The sequence below is a fragment of the Aquarana catesbeiana genome, linkage group LG09 (assembly GCF_042186555.1).
Source record: "Aquarana catesbeiana isolate 2022-GZ linkage group LG09, ASM4218655v1, whole genome shotgun sequence".
Taxonomy (NCBI): domain Eukaryota; kingdom Metazoa; phylum Chordata; class Amphibia; order Anura; family Ranidae; genus Aquarana; species Aquarana catesbeiana.
The window spans coordinates 170226916-170246476 of NC_133332.1; the positions used below are offsets into that span (position 1 = coordinate 170226916).

Genomic DNA, 19561 nt, shown 5'->3' on the forward strand with positions numbered 1-19561 from the left:
TTGAACTTCCAGTGACCAGTATGAGAGATTGAGAGTGATAACACCAAATTTAACACACCTGCTCCTCATTCACACCTGAGACCTTGTAACACTAACAAGTCACATGACAACGGGGAGGGGAAATGGCTAATTGGGCCCAATTTGGACATTTTCATTTAGGGCTGTACTCACTTTTGTTGCCAGCGGTTTAGACATTAATGGCTGTGTGTTGAGTTATTTTGAGGGGACAGCAAATTTACACTGTTATACAAGTGGTACACTCACTATTACAGTGTAGCAAAGTGTCATTTCCTCAGTGTTGTCACATGAAAAGATATAATAAAATATTTACAAAAATGTGAGGGGTGTACTCACTTTTGTGAGATACTTTATACCTAAAGTGCGCAAAATGGATGCAACATTCTACAGCTGTATATGAGTGGTACACCATACAACAATGAACCAGCAACGTCTGCCAAGCAGACAGTGTTAACTTTACTGCTGGAAGAAGATACATTTACTTTTAGGCTGCTTTCACACTGATCCATTTTTCGTGTGACCATTTAATCCTATGGAACTCTTCACACTGATCCATTGCAGGTCTTCTGCATTTAGTAAAATCCTGCTTGCTGCATTTTTGGTGCGTTAAAAAAATGCACCAAAAACGCAGCTCCCCATGCGGTTTTTGAGTCACATGTCCTGTGAAAAATGCACCACAATCGCGATAAAATTGCGGGCAAAATGCATATGCGTTTTTACTGTGTTTTTGCTACGGATCAGTGTGAAAGTGCCTTTATGGATATTTCAAAATTGTTATAATTTTGTTTTTTATTACTACTTAAAGTGGAGTTCCAGCCCTTTTTGTGTTTATTAAAAGTCAGCAGCTACAAAATGTATAGCTGCTGACTTTTAATAAACACACACACACCTGTCCCACGATCCAGCAATGCGGCCGCCCGAACCCTCACTTCTTTCCCTCGCCTCTCCTCAACGCCGGCATTACAAGTGTGGGCAGCCGGTTATAACCGCTTGTGGCTTCACAGCCGGGTGCGCACTGCGCATGTGCGAGTTGCGCTGTAGCTCCTCAATGGTCGAGCAATCTTCTGGGACCTGTGATGTGTCCCAGAAAATTGAAGGGGGGGGGGAGTAGAACTTCTGCTCGAGTCGCCCAGGCGGCCCGAGCGGAAGTGTCAGCAGGTACCTGTTAAAACTAGGTACCTGCTCCCCCCCCCCCAAAAAAAAATGACATGCCAAATGTGGCATGGGGGGGGGGTAGAAGGGGAGTAATGCTTAAAGCGGAATGTCCCCTTTTGGGTGGAGCTCCGCTTTAAGTGCCCACTGAGTATTTATAATTTATTTATTTTGTTCTTTCCACTAGAGGATATTAAGGGGACATATCTATTTCCTTTTCTTAATTGCACTATTGACTGAGAGTATTTTCTTTTGGGTTAGAACCGCTGTCACATTTTTATTGCTGTCTTACATAAATATAAATACACTCCTCTATTTGTCGTAGAAGATCTAAGATTGTATTGTAGTCATTGGAGCAGCTGGTTGAAAAAAAATTCCCAATGACAGCTGCCTAAGAGGGGCTTTACTCTTAGCTTGGAGAGATTGCCTACTGTTGTGTCTCAGGGACATAAAGAATAGGAGAATTTCAACCAAAAAGACACAGACAGTAACTAAAAAACCTGGCAAGTTTTATCCATCCCTACCTACCCTTTACAAAATGCGCTTCTAAAGCGCCCCGAAATGGTTCTTTGGAATCACATGACCTTAAAAAAGTTCACCACTAATGCCACAAAAGCGCTTGAAAATCACCGCAAAAGCTCCTGACGTTTTATGGCCAGTTTTCGAGCACCTCAGTGTGAAAGGGGTCTTAATTAGGGATGAGCTTCATGTTCGAGTCGAACCCATGTTCGACTCGAACATCGGCTGTTCGATCGTTCGTCGAATTGCGAACGATATGGGCCGTTCGCGCCAATTTCGTGTGGCGCGTCACGGCCCATAATTCACTGCGGCATCGCAGTGCATTGCTGGCTGATGATTGGCCAAGCATGCACTATGACCCGCATGCTTGGCCAATCACAGCGCCGCCTGAACAGAGAGCCGTAATTGGCCAAAGCCAAGGAGGCTTTGGCCAATTATGGCTCAGGGGATTTAGTACACGCCCCACACTATATAAGGCCGCCTGCACGGCGGCCCTGTGTAGTGTGTGTTCCGGCGTTCATTGAGAGAGAGAGACAGACAGTGACATTTGATTTGAGTTAGATAGATTAGGCAGAACAGTCAGTCAGTTAGCTGCACTTACAGGGTATTGTGTATATATATGCATCCCAGGTGTTGCATATATATATATATATACACTGTATTCAGTTTAGCTAGATCCGTTCTTGTTGTCTTCCTACTGACAGGCAGGCTTGTCTTGTTACAGTATTTACAGCTACCTGAAGAAAATTACTGGTGTTCCTTTGATCCTATTAGTACCACAGTCAGGCAGCTAGACTATTTACAGTTAGTGCAGTGCGTCCTGCTCACAGTGTTCAGCTAGATCCGTTCCTGTTATCTTCTTACTGACAGGCAGGCTGGTCTTGTTACAGTATATACAGCTACCTGAAGAAAATTACTGGTGTTCTTTTGATCCTATTAGTACCACAGTCAGGCAGCTAGACTATTTACAGTTAGTGCAGTGCGTCCTGCTCACAGTGTTCAGCTAAACCTACAAGTTAGTGTGGTGCGTCCTGCTCACAGTGTTCAGCTAAACCTACAAGTTAGTGTGGTGCGTCCACCTCACAGTGTTCAGCTAGATCCGTTCCTGTTATCTTCTTACTGACAGGCAGGCTTGTCTTGTTACAGTATATACAGCTACCTGAAGAAAATTACTGGTGTTCTTTTGATCCTATTAGTACCACAGTCAGGCAGCTAGACTATTTACAGTTAGTGCAGTGCGTCCTGCTCACAGTGTTCAGCTAAACCTACAAGTTAGTGGGGTGCGTCCTGCTCACAGTGTTCAGCTAAACCTACAAGTTAGTGTGGTGCGTCCACCTCACAGTGTTCAGCTAAAGCTACAAGTTAGTGCAGTGCATCCTGCTCACAGTGTTCAGCTAGATCCATTCCTGTTATCTTCCTACTGACAAGCAGGCTTGTCTTGTTACAGTATATACAGCTACCTGAAGAAAATTACTGGTGTTCTTTTGATCCTATTAGTACCACAGTCAGGCAGCTAGACTATTTACAGTTAGTGCAGTGCGTCCTGCTCACAGTGTTCAGCTAAACCTACAAAAGTTAGTGGGGTGCGTCCTGCTCAGTGTTCAGCTAAACCTTCAAGTTAGTGCTGTGCGTCCTGCTCACAGTGTTCAGCTAGATCCGTTCCTGTTATCTTCTTACTGACAGGCAGGCTTGTCTTGTTACAGTATATACAGCTACCTGAAGAAAATTACTGGTGTTCTTTTGATCCTATTAGTACCACAGTCAGGCAGCTAGACTATTTACAGTTAGTGCAGTGCGTCCTGCTCACAGTGTTCAGCTAAACCTACAAAAGTTAGTGGGGTGCGTCCTGCTCAGTGTTCAGCTAAACCTTCAAGTTAGTGCGGTGCGTCCTGCTCACAGTGTTCAGCTAAACCTACAAGTTAGTGGGGTGCGTCCTGCTCACAGTGTTCAGCTAAACCTACAAGTTAGTGTGGTGCGTCCACCTCACAGTGTTCAGCTAAACCTACAAGTTAGTGCAGTGCGTCCTGCTCACAGTGTTCAGCTAGATCTGTTCCTGTTATCTTCTTACTGACAGGCAGGCTTGTCTTGTTACAGTATATACAGCTACCTGAAGAAAATTACTGGTGTTCTTTTGATCCTATTAGTACCACAGTCAGGCAGCTAGACTATTTACAGTTAGTGCAGTGCATCCTGCTCACAGTGTTCAGCTAAACCTACAAGTTAGTGGGGTGCGTCCTGCTCACAGTGTTCAGCTAAACCTACAAGTTAGTGTGGTGCATCCACCTCACAGTGTTCAGCTAGATCCGTTCCTGTTATCTTCTTACTGACAGGCAGGCTTGTCTTGTTACAGTATATACAGCTACCTGAAGAAAATTACTGGTGTTCTTTTGATCCTATTAGTACCACAGTCAGGCAGCTAGACTATTTACAGTTAGTGCAGTGCGTCCTGCTCACAGTGTTCAGCTAAAGCTACCTGTAGAAGGTTGGTGGTGTTCTCATACTACAGGCAGGCAGTTGATTTTGCTAGCTGCAGTATCAGTACATAAATATACATATATATATATATATATATATATATATATATATATATATATATATATATATATATATATCCCAGCTTAGTGCAGCTATAGGCCATTAGTATGTTTGGAAGGCCAAGAAGGAGAGGCAGACAGTCACAAGCCAATAAGAGAGGGCAAGCAGGCTCTGTGTCTAGTGCTGGTCATGGAGACGGTGCATCCTCATCAGCATGTGGCCGTGGGACACGCTTGGGCTTTTTTTTGGCAGCTGGCCGTGTTGAGCCACAACATGCGGAAGACTTGGTCGAGTGGATGACCAAGCCGTCCTCATCCTCTCTCACCCATGCCCAGGGTACTTTGTCCGGCAAAGCAGCGGCCTCTTCCCTCGGCTCAATGTCATCAGTGACTCCTTCCCTAGCCCCACCATGTCCTCCTGAGGAGTCCCTCGAACTGTTTGACCACAGTGTTGGGCACATGCTCCAGGAGGATGCCCAGCGTTTGGAAGGCTCTGATGATGATACTGAGCTCGATGAAGGCAGTAACATGAGCGCAGACAGAGGGGGTGCCCAAGAAGGACAGCAATCTGGCAATCATGCTCCGCCTGCTGCAGCATACTGCCAGGTTTGCTCCAGTGATGAGGAGGGAGGGGATGATGAGGTCACTGACTCAACGTGGATGCCTGATAGGAGAGAGGAGGAGGAGGCGGCACATCACCAACGAGGCAGGATGCCCTCCAGGGGCCAGCCTAAGGGCAGCACATTGACTGCATCACACCCCAAAGCTCCACATGTGCAGGGCGCTGCAGTCTCTGCGCGTTATTCAAAAAGTTCTTTGGTGTGGGCTTTTTTGAGACAAGTGCATCAGGTTGCACCGCTACTATTTGCAACATATGTCTCAAGCGTATCTCGCGTGGCCAAAACATCTCCTGCTTGGGTACCACATGCTTGACCAGACATATGTTGACCTGCCATGCAGTTCGTTGGCAAGCATATCTAAAAGACCCACACCAAAGAACAAAGAGGACCTCTCCTTGCTCCTCATCAGCTGAGATCTCCAACCCCACTATACCTTCAGTCCTCTCTGAGACCTGCACTGAGAGGAATTAAGGTGTAGAATTAGGTGTGTCACAGCCAAGTACTTGTGTGCAATCTGCTTTTGGTACACCGACGTCAGATTGTACCAGGCAAATTTCCCTGCCCCAGCTGCTGCACCGCCGAAAGAAGTTTGCTCCCAGCCATCCACATGCGCAGCGGTTGAATGCTAGCTTGGCAAAATTGCTAGCACTTCAACTGCTGCCTTTTCAATTGGTAGACTCTGCCCCCTTCCGTGAGTTTGTGGAATGTGCGGTTCCTCAGTGGCAGGTACCTAAACGCCACTTTTTCTCACGGAAGGCGATTCCGGCTCTCTACCGGCATGTGGAAGGCAATGTCCATGCCTCGCTGGACAGGGCGGTCAGCGGTAAGGTGCATATTACCGCTGACTCATGGTCCAGCAGGCATGGACAGGGACGTTACTTAAGTTTCACAGCGCATTGGGTGACTCTGCTGGCAGCTGGGAAGGATGCAGGACAAGGTGCAGTAGTGTTGGAGGTTGTTCCGCCACCACGCCTCCAAAATGCTAATGATTGTGACACACCTCTCTCCTCCACCCCCTCCTCTTCTTCTTCCTCCATGGCCTCTTCCTGTGCTTTGTCCTCGGAACCAGCGGTGCTCCGTAGCCATTCAAGGGGCTACGCAAGTACGCAGGCCAAAAGATGCCATGCGGTGCTTGAGCTGGTGTGCTTGGGGGACAGGAGCCACACTGGGGCAGAGGTTCTGTCAGCTCTGCAGGGGCAGGTTCAGAGGTGGTTGACGCCACGCCAACTTAAGGCAGGAATGGTGGTTTGCGACAATGGCACCAACCTCCTCTCTGCCCTCCGACAGGGACAAATGACCCATGTGCCCTGTTTGGCTCACGTCCTTAACTTGGTGGTGCAGCGGTTCTTGGGCAGGTACCCGGGCTTACAGGATGTCCTGAGGCAGGCCAGGAAAGTCTGTGTGCATTTCCGCCAGTCATATAATGCCAGTGCTCGGCTGACGGACCTCCAAAAGGAGTTTAACCTGCCCAAGAACCGCCTAATCTGTGACATGCCCACCAGGTGGAACTCAACATTGGCCATGCTGCAGCGGCTGCACACACAGCAGAGGGCCATCAATGAGTACCTGTGCGACTATGGCACCAGGACAGGGTCAGGGGAGCTTGGTTTTTTTTCCCCACGCCAGTGGGCCATGATCAGGGATGCATGCACTGTCCTGTCACCATTTGAGGAGGCCACGAGGATGGTGAGCAGTGACTGCATGCATCAGTGACACTGTCCCCCTTGTCCACCTGTTGGAGCACACGCTGCGTGGAATAATGGACAGGGCACTTGAGGCAGAACAGAGGCAGGAAGAGGAGGACTTCCTTAGCTCTCAAGGCCCCCTTTATCCAGACAGTGTTTCTGCATGCCCGCCGATCACACAGGAAGAGGACGAGGAGGAGGAGGAAGATTGTGTCAGTATGGAGGTGGAGCCTGGCACTCAGCATCAGCAGCAGTCTTTAAGGGATCAGTCCCAAGAAACACATGGACTTGTACGTGGCTGGAAGGAGGTGGCTGCGGACCATGTTGTCCTTAGTGACCCAGAGGACTCCGGACCGAATGCCTCAGCAAACCTACGCTGCATGGCCTCCCTGATCCTGCAAAGCCTGCGTAAGGATCCTCGTATTCGTGGTATCAAGGAGAAGGACCAATACTGGCTGGCAACCCTCCTTGATCCACGTTACAAGGGTAAGGTTGCGGAACTTATCTTGCCATCGCAGAGGGAGCAGAGGATGAAACATCTTCGGGAGGCCTTGCAGAAAGGTCTGTGCAACGCGTTCCCAGAGACTGGGAGGTTACAAACTCCTGTTTCTGGACAACGTGTTGCTGAGGCTTCGGTCAGTCAAAGAAGGAGCGGTGGAGAAGGTGGCCGTCTGACCGATGCGTTCAGACAATTTTTTGGTCCGCAGCCCCAAGGTATGATCGGTTCCAGCAACCATCGCCAGCGTCTGTTTTACATGGTGCAGGAATACCTAGGGGCAAGATCAGACTTGGACACCTTTCCCACCGAAAATCCTCTGGGTTACTGGGTCTTGAGGATGGATCACTGGCCAGAGCTTGCACAGTATGCAATTGAGCTACTGGCCTGTCCTGCATCCAGCGTTCTTTCGGAACGCACATTCAGTGCTGCTGGAGGCTTTGTAACCGATCACAGGGTGCGTCTGTCCACCGACTCGGTCGATCGACTGACCTTCATAAAAATGAATCAGTCTTGGATCACCACCAGCTACCAAGCACCTGATGCTGATGTAACCGAATAATTTTTTTTTAAATCTCAGATCCCTTCAAAGACTGCCTATGCTGATGCTGAGTGACTATCCCTGAGTAATTATCCTCTTCCTCCTCAATCATCACGCTGATAGCTTGAAAGAACATTTTTGGTTCTGGGCGCCACCACCAATGCCTAAGGCACAATTTTTCAGCCCCTGTTTAACAGGGGCGTGTGATTACAATTTTTGATGCAATACTTTGCAGCAGGGCTCGTTCCTGCGTTCCAACTAGAGTGTCTGTGAGGGGTTGCAGTGTTGTGGCACCAGTGCCTAAGGCCCAATTTTTCTGCCCCTGTTTAACAGGGGCGTGTAATTACAATTTTTGATGCAATACTTTGCAGCAGGGCTCGTTCCTGCGTTCCAACTAGAGTGTCTGTGAGGGGTTGCAGTGTTGTAGCACCAGCACCAGTGCCTAAGGCCCAATTTTTCTGCCCCTGTTTAACAGGGGCGTGTAATTACAATTTTTGATGCAATACTTTGCAGCAGGGCTCGTTCCTGCATTCCAACTAGAGTGTCTGTGAGGGGTTGCAGTGTTGTAGCACCAGCACCAGTGCCTAAGGCCCAATTTTTCTGCCCCTGTTTAACAGTGGCGTGTAATTACAATTTTTGATGCAATACTTTGCAGCAGGGCTCGTTCCTGCGTTCCAACTAGAGTGTCTGTGAGGGGTTGCAGTGTTGTAGCACCAGCACCACCACCACCAAAGGCCCAATTTTTCTGCCCCTGTTCAACAGGGGCATGTAATTACAATTCTTGATCTAATATTTCACAGCAGGGCCCATTTCTGCACCCACCAAGAGCGAGTGAGGACTTACAGTGTTGTGGCACCAGCACCACCACCACCAAAGGCCCAGTTTTTCTGCCCCTGTTCAACAGGGGCATGTAATTACAATTCTTAATCTAATATTTCACAGCAGGGCCCTGTGAGGGCTTACGTTGTTGTGGCCACAACAACACCTAAGGGCCAAATTTATGCTGAGTATATAGGGCAGGCCCCCTACTTTCAAACATCTAACTTACAAACGACTCCTACTTGCAAACGGAAGGAGACAACAGGAAGTGAGATGAAATCTACCCCTAGGAAGGGAAATTCTCTCCTGTAAGAGTTGATATGGGAAAAATATTTCTCCTTTCCACTGATGCTTTCCAATCCTTGTTCCACAAAAAAACCCAAATTTTCAAAAAACATTTGTCATTGGGACAAAAAGTGAGGTGAAATCTTCTAAAGAGGAGGAAAGACAGCAAAACAAATGTCACAGGGGTGATAACCCTTCCCTATGTTTTCCAAAAAGCTTAAAAAAGATTTTTTGGCTGGAGCTAAACACGTTAAAAATGTACCCGTTCAAAATGACAAACAGATTCTACTTAACAACAAACCTACAGTCCCTGTCTTGTTTGCACCGCCTGTATACTGCTGTTCAGAGTATATAGAGCCTTGTGGCCCCACACCTTTCCTTATTTTAATTTGGGTGCGGGGTTCCCCTTAATATCCATACAAGACCCAAAGGGCCTGGTAATGGACTGGGGGGGTACCCATGCCGTTTGTCTCACTGATTTTCATCCATATTGCCAGGACCCGACATTACATTAAACCCGCAAGCAGTTTTAAATGAGATTTTTTCCTTTAAAAATGACATTTGGTGCAGGGACTGTTCTAAACACGGGAAACACGCGCCACTTTACAGGCATACTATAGACACCCCCCAGGTTTTTTTTACTTTAACCATCATTAAAATCACTGCTCCCAAAAAAACAGCCGTTTTTAAAAGTTTTTTTTGCATTGATACATGTCCCCTGGGGTAGGACCCGGGTCCCCAAATCCTTTTTAGGACAATACCATGCAAATTAGCCTTTAAAATGAGCACTTTTGATTTCGAACGTTCGAGTCCCATAGACGTCAATGGGGTTCTAACGTTCGTGCGAATTTTTGGTCCGTTCGCAGGTTCTGGTGCGAACCGAACCGGGGGGTGTTCGGCTCATCCCTAGTCTTAATTATTTTGAATGCATTAGTGCATTGTGTGTATCATTTGGTGTCACTAATTTCAGTGCATTTTGATGGCATTGCAATGGAGTAAAACAATCAGTGAAACAAAGCATTTAATCAAGGCAAAATGAAAAGGGTGTCAAATAATAAGAAAGTGCAGTGTTCATCAAGTTCTAGCAAATTATACATTTACAGTTCTTTCCTGTCTAGCATCTGTAATGTTATTCCTTGAGTCAGAAGAGAAAAAACATTATCTGACTGAGGTGCATATTGTCCTCCTTCAATTAAAATTCTATTAAATTGATTGTAAACGATCACCTTGTAAAACAACCCATTCAGTTTAAAATAGAAATGCAAGGCAAAACATCTGTGTGTATGTGTGTGTGCTGTATATATACTGTGTGTATATATATATATATATATATATATATATATATATATATATATATATATATATAATTATACAAAAAATTCTAAATACCTTTTTTTTTTTTTTTCTTCCTTTATAGGTGATCACATGATCTCTGTTCTCAGGTGCAAAAGGAAATCAGAGAGGGGGGGGGGGGGGGCAGTAGTATACTGATCCTCCCAGTGAATGTCAGTGCAGGGGGTGTGTGTGTCAGCAAAAGTTTTGGCCATTGGAGGACAGACAGGCAATTCTCCTAGAACAGCAAGAAAACTGACAACGCTGGGATGGGTGTGTTCTCATGCTTAGCGTGGTCAGTTTGCATAAGGAAAGTAGAGGGACTGGCAGGATCACCAGGGATTTAAAAGAAATACAGGGTACATTATACACATACTGTATCAGGAATATGAAATGTTCGGGTAACATTCTTTATTCATTTATTAACTCTTAAAGGGGCATTCACTAATGTACTGCAGCATGAAAGCAAGTTGGTCTTTATCCCAGACAAAATGTAGACATTGTAATATATAGAGTATCATGTACACATATTAAAACATTTTTGCACTTGTATGATATATAAGTTACTACATCCAGCCATGAAAGTATTTAACAGTAGCAAATGTCAGTGTAAATGCATTCTTTAATACCATTAGGAAGACAACACATCAGCTTTTGTAGAGTGATAGAAGCCTAATTAATAAGGTTGGGTTCACATCTCTGTTTCTGCTGTCATACTTTTATATTGTAATACTGTCATATTTTTCCTTTGTGGACAATAGCTAAAAACAAAGGGTGCACTGGCCTAGTACATTATCCAATGACAGATTTACTGAAGATAAAATATAAAATGTAACTACTCACAAATGTAGGTAGTAAAATCGCTCATCAAGCCACTACAAATGGCTGCAATCACCCAGCTTTGCCAAAGCCTCTAGCTCAAGGAGGACCTCACCAGGCTCCCTGCTGGTTGACACCTTTCGAAGGATGTCCTTCTTCATCAGAGCCGACTGATACAGTTTTCCTTGTGTTTTGTTTATGGCTTTAATGTTTTAGTGCATTTTACATGTGTTTTAAACGCATTTTTTCATGCGTTTTACATGTGCTTCCCTAACAGGTACTTGCATAAAATATCGGACATGCCTCATCAAGGTTAAATGAGATTTATTAATACCAATGTTCAACCTGTTTTCAGTTCCTCTGCTTGAAACTCTACCCATCAGCAGCATAGCAATTCAGTTTGGCCACATCTCTTTGTAGTTCATTTGATGCATTTCCTTTGGTCAACCTCCTTAATGTGATCAGTGGATCTGTGTGTGGCAATCAATGTCTGTTTTCAACATTGAACAATAACCACACAGTCAGGACCCTGAATCAAGCAAAGGCCCCATTCATTGTACTAAACAGGAGGAAAAAGTTTATGGAGGAAGCGAGCATAGTCACGTGACTGGAATATTCCCCTATCACAGAGTGTTCTCTGCAGTAGTTTGCAGGTTCTTTACCACAGCTTGCATTTTACGAATGATGTGTAAACTGCAGATGCAGTGTGGATTAATCTTGCAATGTCCTGTAAAAAGTGAATATCTTTATCTGTGTTCTATTTTAAATAGGGCTCTTAGTCTTAATAGTATTACAAAACAGGGTTGTGGTGCATGCTGCCACATACACTGTGATACTAGACATTATTATTACTGTGTTCTTCCCAGGTGCTAGTTATTGAACGTTCAACCCATTTGTTTTGTGAAGCACCTGGCTACAGTTATAGCTCTGCATCCAGCTATATAAATGTTCATTGCCTCGGGTCATTGTGAACTCAGTGTTGCTATGGGGACATGGAGGCGTCCATCCATTGCTGACAAGAAGAATGGAAAAAGACAGGGGGCAGGAAGTGCAGACAGAAAATGCCTCTGACTGTTGTCTGTTTCTTGTAACAACTTATTTTGAAATATATAGTATATTCATATACAGTTAATACATTTTATTAATTAAGAACGTTTCATAACCCTTTAAATGGCTCGATGATGGGGCCATACCACCTGTTGCATAATTGCCTGTTCTTCTTTTGACTGCAGATATTTCTTGAGCTGCGTTTAGAGTCATTGTCATTATTACCTGATCAGTAAGCTTCTCAGCAGTAAGGTTGCTGTCAATTTTAAATCACCATTTGCAGAAATGCAGCATAGACTTCCACCATACTTCACTGTTTGGTTAGAGCCAGATATATTAATTTAGCCCTGCCTAAATTGTAGTGAGAATCTTGACTTTACACTTGGCCAGGGGATGAAGACTGTCTTTTGTCTATTGAATGTGTTTGTTACATTGGCATATCTATATCCTCTTAGTAGCCACAGATCTGTTTTTACTACCAGCTACTCTTTTTTTCCACCTGGCTGAGCAAATATTTCTAGGCAAAATACTGCATATTAAAAATGACAACAGAAAGTTATGGCACAGGCTTCATTTGTTGCATACTGGTCCTGTTATGGCTCTAAAGTATGTTGTGATGATTGTTTTATTGTATATATGTCTTACATATGCTCTACGTGTTGGTGCTGTGCACAGGACTTGTAATGGTTTATGGTCAGTTTGACAGACCGTTGTTCAGTGCATGCTAGGTCCCAAAATATACTTGTCCACTGCAGCTGTCATAAGGTACGATGAAAACAGTGTCACAGATGTTCCAGAAGTAGAGACTGATGTCACCAATGTGTTAAAGATCATTGTAATGGTATAACAAAAACACTGTGATTAAACTGGTAGACAGTGCTACACCTGCCAGCTTGTGACTAACAGCATAACAAATAAATTAGCATATTCTCTGCTGCTATGCTTTATACCTTTTTAGCTCGGTTGATGGAAGCTGTGTCTGACAAACTTGCCTTCCACATTTCTTGCAGGAGCTTCTTTCAGCGCTTATTTGGAATCACAGTAAACAGTAGCTCTGCTAAATATGTTGAAGCTGTTCACTTCAGATAAAAAATCTTGTTTTTCTTCAGTATATAATGATTATCTACAGAATGGTGCCACATATGGAGCTTTGCTTTCTAGTAATGCTTAAATATTTAGTTGTTAATAAACATTTAATTATGGTTTCTCTCTCACTAAATACTGTGATAATAGAAGCAAGTCGTGATGGTTGTGCAGTATTCTTCAATGCAATACCACTTGTATTATCCCAGCAAATCTGCATCTGTATCTCTTTTCTTAAAGTGGTATTAAATTTTAAAAAAATATATTAAATTGTAGCATCATTTTTGTTGGCTGCATTTTTTTTTCTTTATTTTCACCTGTTGATGCCAGAAGGTCTGTTATTTTATATCTTCCTTTAACAGACCAAGCTGTCTAGCGAAAGTGTCAATTAGAGGTTTGAGACAAACCATTTACCACTGGTGGGGGTGCCTTTAATGGTCAACTTTTATACATTTTTGTAAAACCTTTATGTAAAAGGCAAAAAACAAAACAAAAACTGTACTGTAACTGCTTAAGATCTAATGCACATTGGTTTCTTGCAAACGCTGTTTATCTTGATAGCATAAAACCAGCGTCTTAAACTCACCTAAGCTGCATTTTTTCAAAACAGTCTAGGTGAGTTTATCAGCGTTTTATAGTTTGGAGTTTGGGAGTTTATTTCATTGGCCCGAATTTTAATTTATTCTGGCCATTGAAATAAACAAACGCTGAAGTGTTTATTGTGCCTAGAGTTTATGCGCATTCATGAGCCTTTGTTCAGTGTTTTTTGTTGTCCTGCTTATAAACTGCTGAAAACATTCATTGTGTGCATGGACACATAGGACAACATAAAGGGGAGTTTAAGGGCAGAAAAAACTCCCTGCCAAACTCACAAAAAATGTGAGTTTAACAGCAGCAGTGTGCATGGGGCCTAAAAAGTCTTAACTAGAGTTCAGCTTTTGTTAGTAAAGTTCATCTATATCTGCTAGACCATCTCACACTTTGTTGCATCCGTCTACAGTAGAGCCACCCTAATATACAGGAAGTATGTAGCCACCACATTTAAAGTGACACTTAAAGTGTCACTAAACCTAGGACCCTGCATTCACTATATTTGGTCTCAAACAGTACACAGAACATGGAGACACCATTAATGTTAGTAAATATAAACTATTAAATACCTTTTCCCATCTGCAGTATATAGCAGTCTTGTGACTTCTATCAGTGCCTGGTTAAAGCTTGTAGGAGGAGTTTTCATACTGCGCTGGCTGTCCTATCAGGATGCAGGACCCCTGACCCTCTGTCTGGACAGTGCTGATTGGCCCTGTGCTGATCAAATGCACTCCAAAAAAAAAAAAAAAAAAAACAACTCTTTAGCAATACACACCAAACTGAGCATGTGCAGACTGACTCCACAAATTCTGTCTTATCTGGACATGTTTTGGGGGCAGTTCAAGAAGGGTAGTATCTGTGCATACAAGATCAAACAGCCTTTTAGTAACACTTTAACTCAGAAAAGCACCTTCTTTTGCTTTTGGCCTCCAAATCTCCATTTTTTTTTCTTGATTCTGCTATCCAACTTGCTGTTAGAGTATGGCTACGTTTACACTCCATTGTCCCACTATATGTAGGAATGTAGCCACCCAACTTTACTCTCTCTCGAGATCAACTAGAGACTATGAACTGTGTGATCTGTACTGTGCATAGAGCAGGGCACATCACTGCAAATAAATTGCATTGCTTGTTCCATATAAATGTAAGTGAAGGAAAATGGGAGGTTCACAAGCTCATGGAGGATGTTGCAAGGAGGCAGAAAAACTGTGAGAAATGATTAAAAATAGATTAAAGGGCCAATAAGTAGTGGATGTGTATGAATTACTTTTGGAGAGAAAGGGTGGTGTTTAGTGTTGCTTTTAGGATGGGTAAGCTGCGATATATTAAATTGTGTTTTTGTGTTTTGCTATAAAGTAAATTGGACTTTAAAGCTGATCTCCAAGCTGGTCCAAATGAACTATTTCCTTCACAGAGTCCTGCATTGGCTCTAAGCACTGTATGAACTGCATGTAGCTTTAGCTATATACACTACACAGTGCTGGGTTCTGGCTGTGAGACAGAGACTTCCCATCTCACACCGAAACAAAACAGAGTTGGTCTGAGCGGTGCTTAGCCATTCAGAAGCAGCTTTGTATTCTGTGAATGAATACAAAGCTTCCTCTGATTGGCTGAGTCAGAGATCATGACATAATCGGTCCGTCTCAGCCAATCATTGTAGGCTTTGTATTCATTCACAAAATACAAAGCTGCCTATGAATGGCTGAGTGCCATTCAGAACAACTTTGTTTTGTTCCGGGTGTTATGGGAAATCTAAGGTTTTACAGTTCTTGCCATAACAAGAGCAAGGACACATTTTCCAATGGGAACACCTGTTCTGGTGGAAACTGTGAAAGAAGGTAATTCCCATTTCATTGTTGAGATTTCTTCACAGTTCCTGTTGTATCTTTGGAACAGGAAGTTGAGAAACCTCCCTAATGGGGGACAGACTGCAAACAATAAACTGATGGGGGTTTTAACCCTTGCCTACTCCATTCAAAACGAAAGAAAATATTTTTTTGACTATGCATACTGTTAACCACTGTTTATTTACAACATTGGGATAACATTTATTTCAATGATTTGGGTGACTCAGAAGGATTGATTTACAAATGTAGCAGAGACTTTAGTAATTAGGGTAAAGCTATGTTGACTGCTGTATTGCGTTTTTTTTTTTTTTATTATTATTATTTCCCTTCCATTTGATTGGATATTTAAAGTGAACACTGCTTTACCTCGAACATTCATTTGGCTGAACAGTTATTTAGTAACATAAGTGGTAACACATACCTCTAACTATACAGTCTTTGTTGATAAAATATTTTAGGCATCATTAGATTTCCAGGCTACAGTTACCATCTGCGGAAAGCCTAGAGTCTAGGAAAATAAACGTGTATTCCTCATTTATCTGCAGAAGGTGGATAGGGTTACCTGACACAACCTTAAACAATAGTCTCTTCAAATTCTCCTTTCTTTCAGCCATCAGAGTGGCATTATCCACATAGACAGCACTTTACAGACAAGAGCAATTTTTTGTTATATATTCTGTAACAAAAAGCTGTGGAACTTTCTTCCCTGGAAAACTTTCTGATTAAATGGTATAAGGGGAAATGAAGCTGTGAGCTAAAAAAACGAAAATGTGAAAGTAAAATGATGATTATTTTAATTTACAGCAGCTATTTAAGCTGAAAGTAAGAAGTCATCAGCCACAAGCATAGTGGAGTCTGTAAGGGATTCCCAGCGGTGCATTTGATAGACATCCTCTGAGCACAATGCACAGAGGCAAGCCTTCAGTGTCACAGAGTGTTGTTGTTTCACAGTGTGCAATCCATCAGCTGTGTTTCAAAAGAAATGGTAAAGTTTGCCTGGCTCACATTTCTCTGGGCATGAAAGACTTTGCACTCTTTTGACAATCAAATTCAGTTATATAATAATATCTGAGCCTTTGTGTCTTCTACATACTGTACATGTTTTGGGAATGTTTTTAAAACCAGTTTTCAATCTGTACCTAAACTGTATACATATTGTTTTTGATCTTCAAGGCACAGATAACAACTCTCTAATTGTATCTGTAGCAAATGCTTTTTTAATTTTGGACAGAGTGAGGAAGGATTGGAACTCCTGTCAGACTTTACTGCTGTTGGAGACTCTGTTGAAGAGATTCCTTTAATTTCTCTCTGGTAATTAGGTTGTCCCCAGGACAGAAAATAAGCTGAAAACTCTTAGCGGCAAAACAGACAATCATATTTTTAGAAATGCTAGAACCCTGGTTTTTATTGTTTGTTTCTCTGTTACGGGTTTTTCCTCACTTCTGTCTGGAAAAAGTTTGCCCCCAGTACAAAACAGCTACGCTTACACTAGTTGCAGTCCATGCCACACCTCTTAAAAGCTATTTGGATTGCTTTTCGGTGGCGTTTAACAGGCGGTGTCCACCTGTGTTTTAACCATGTAAATGCTGCACCGCTGCGCTGCAAGCATTGCATGCAAGTGCAGGGCATTTGCGGTGTGGTCCCATTCACTTGAAGGTGCAGGGCAGGTAACTTTTTGTGGCCACAAAGCAAAGCATTATGGCCTAAACACAAGTACACCCATGTCTGGCTGCCTTTGCAGCTTTTGGCAGAGTGGAAAGAATGTGGCCCAACTGCCTCTTTTTTTTTAATGGCCCAGCTGCAAGTGTTAGCAAGTGCCACAGATAGCAGTGAAACCTGACAGGGGTTCTAACCTTTCTCCATCCTATCCAAAATGTAAAAAAAGTTTAAGGTTTAGATACACATTTAGAGGGTCTTGAAAAATCAACTGATATATGCTTTAGTCTTTTTAACTGATATTAACTGAATTATATATCCATAACCGCCTGCAGTTTCTGAATTCTTTGATCTTGTTGGTAGGAGCTACAGAGACGCTGTAATACGCTCATATCACTGATAGAAAAAGAAAACTTGGAGATAGAAGAGAAGGAAAAAGCAGAGAAAAGAAAGAAAACTGCAAAGACATCGGTAATGTTTATTATTTTCAAACCCAAGATGTTTTAAGTAAGAAGAATGGGTTGTGGCTGATATGTTAATCTCCATGCTTCTGTTTGACACTTCAGTGCTTAGCATTGGACATTTGAGGAATATCTGAAATGGAGAATCGGGGTTGAGTAGTCACGAAGAGCATGTAGGCTCTCTTAGATGTAGTGTCCAAAAGGCAAAGGAATTGGTGTAGGAGGGAATTAGAGGGGAACAAGTAAAAACTAGCTGTGATACACTTGTCACAGCCTGCAATACCTCTGACCACCATTAGAGGGAGAATCCCCCCACATCTATCTTGGTGGGCCACAAGTGTCAAATACAATTCTTACATGCAACCTGGGGCACTTAAAGATCAGTTTACCAATTGGTAAACACTTTTGGGATTCTTCAAGCTACCCTACAAGCTTAAATCATTGTGTTAATCACTCTTCCCACTGCCCCTGCACACCACCAGACACATATTTCTTATTGTACAACACGGGGCACAGAGCCATAGTAGTTACTATGTGGGTTATAGGCCACCTTCAGGTGATGGACACTGGCACACCCTAAGACAAAAATTCTACTCCCTATATAACCCCTCCCACTACTGGGAGTACCTCAGTTTTTCGCCAGTGTCTAAGGTGTTGGTCACGAGTAAAGATGTGCTGTGCTGAGCTCCACTGAAGCAATCCTTGCTGGGGCTAGCCATGCAGCCGAATCCATTCAAAGTGTCTTTTAGGCCGAATCGAATGGTACCCGGGCCTTGTGTCCGAAGAAACGAGGTTTTGCCTGTAAACGCTTCTCTTTTTAGAGAGCTGAACCCCGGGATCCAGTACTTTTGGTATTAAGGCCATAAAGTTTTATTGGCGATGGTGCTATTACAGGCCCAGGATTGAGGGTTCCCCAAGGATCCCCAGCCCCTAAAGGTTTGTTAACGGAACCCACCGTGAAGGGTGAAGATTGGGTCTGTTGGTTTTACCACAGAAAACCCTGCGGCGGGAAAGGTAAGTGGAGTTTTCTAAGAATTTTTTAAATTTTCTTATGAATGTCTCCTTTAAATTAGTGAATGTTGTCATGCCTATGTGTCATCACTGGGGGCTGTATAGAGCAAATACCTTCTCATGTTTCCTCAAAGAGATCACTCTGTGTCCGGACAGCAGCTTCCTTTCCTCCGGCCAGCAGCAGACCTCCGGTAAGTCTGGGGGGTTTCCTCCTCACCAGACAACCCCCACCTGTGCTGTTTTCTCCCCCTGTTCACGAGGAAGAGCGTCAGGAGAAAAAAAAAGAGATGTTCGGCGCGCCGCCTTACTTACCATTTTTCCCTCTCTCAGTGATCCCATAGGATCAAAGGCCCGCGCTCGTGCGGGAAAACGCTTTTTTTAAAAAGAGAGGAGGGGGGTCGTAGGTGACGGAGGGGGATGGGACATTGGCGTCCTCAGATGTCCAGCGCAGGATTATGTGTTTTTAAAAGTTCCATGTTTACTGCTGCAAGCTGCGGAGGAACACAAGAGCAAGAGGGGCATGAAAGAGGTTTGGTGACACAGGCATTCCTTTTGACACATTTACTGTTGCAGGCTGAGCATTAATAGCAGCGGCAGGGCTGGACTATTGTTCAAGCAGTGGATGCGTTCCTTCTGGTAGTACCTCTGCTTTGTGCATCGGGCTATGGTCGGAAGAGGGGGTAAAAACACCTGAAAAAGGGCTCTAGAAAGACTTCTACAGCCACTAGGAAGCCTAAAATCATCTCAAAAAAGATGGCTTCCTCCCCTGAGAGTGATATAGCTGGTCAGAGTGAGCCATCAGGGACGTCGGGTGTTGCAGCTACTTTTAGCACTGCAGCCCCTGTATATATTACTGAAGAGGTTTTTTCCTCAACCATTTTAGGCTTAGAACAAAAAATTGATGCCTTAATCGCATCCCAGAGTGGGACTAAGCATAATAGCTCCCCGTCCATTACCCAGGACCCTCAAACTGAGGAACAGGGGGCAAGAGATGATGCTTTTCTCTCAGGGGACCAGGGGGACCAGCCAGGAAGAGGCTGATGAC

The 19561-nt window shown here is 43.7% G+C and overlaps 1 protein-coding gene across 2 annotated transcripts in view; it reads left to right on the forward strand.

Annotated features, from left to right (window-relative positions):
* The window catches only part of SMARCA1 (SNF2 related chromatin remodeling ATPase 1), a 409892-nt gene that overhangs the window by 365533 nt on the left and 24798 nt on the right, over positions 1-19561 (forward strand). For both annotated transcript variants that reach the window (XM_073599403.1, XM_073599404.1), the window contains one exon: positions 17408-17515. In XM_073599403.1, coding sequence (XP_073455504.1) covers positions 17408-17515 — 108 coding nt within the window. The remainder of the gene's footprint in view (positions 1-17407; positions 17516-19561) is intronic.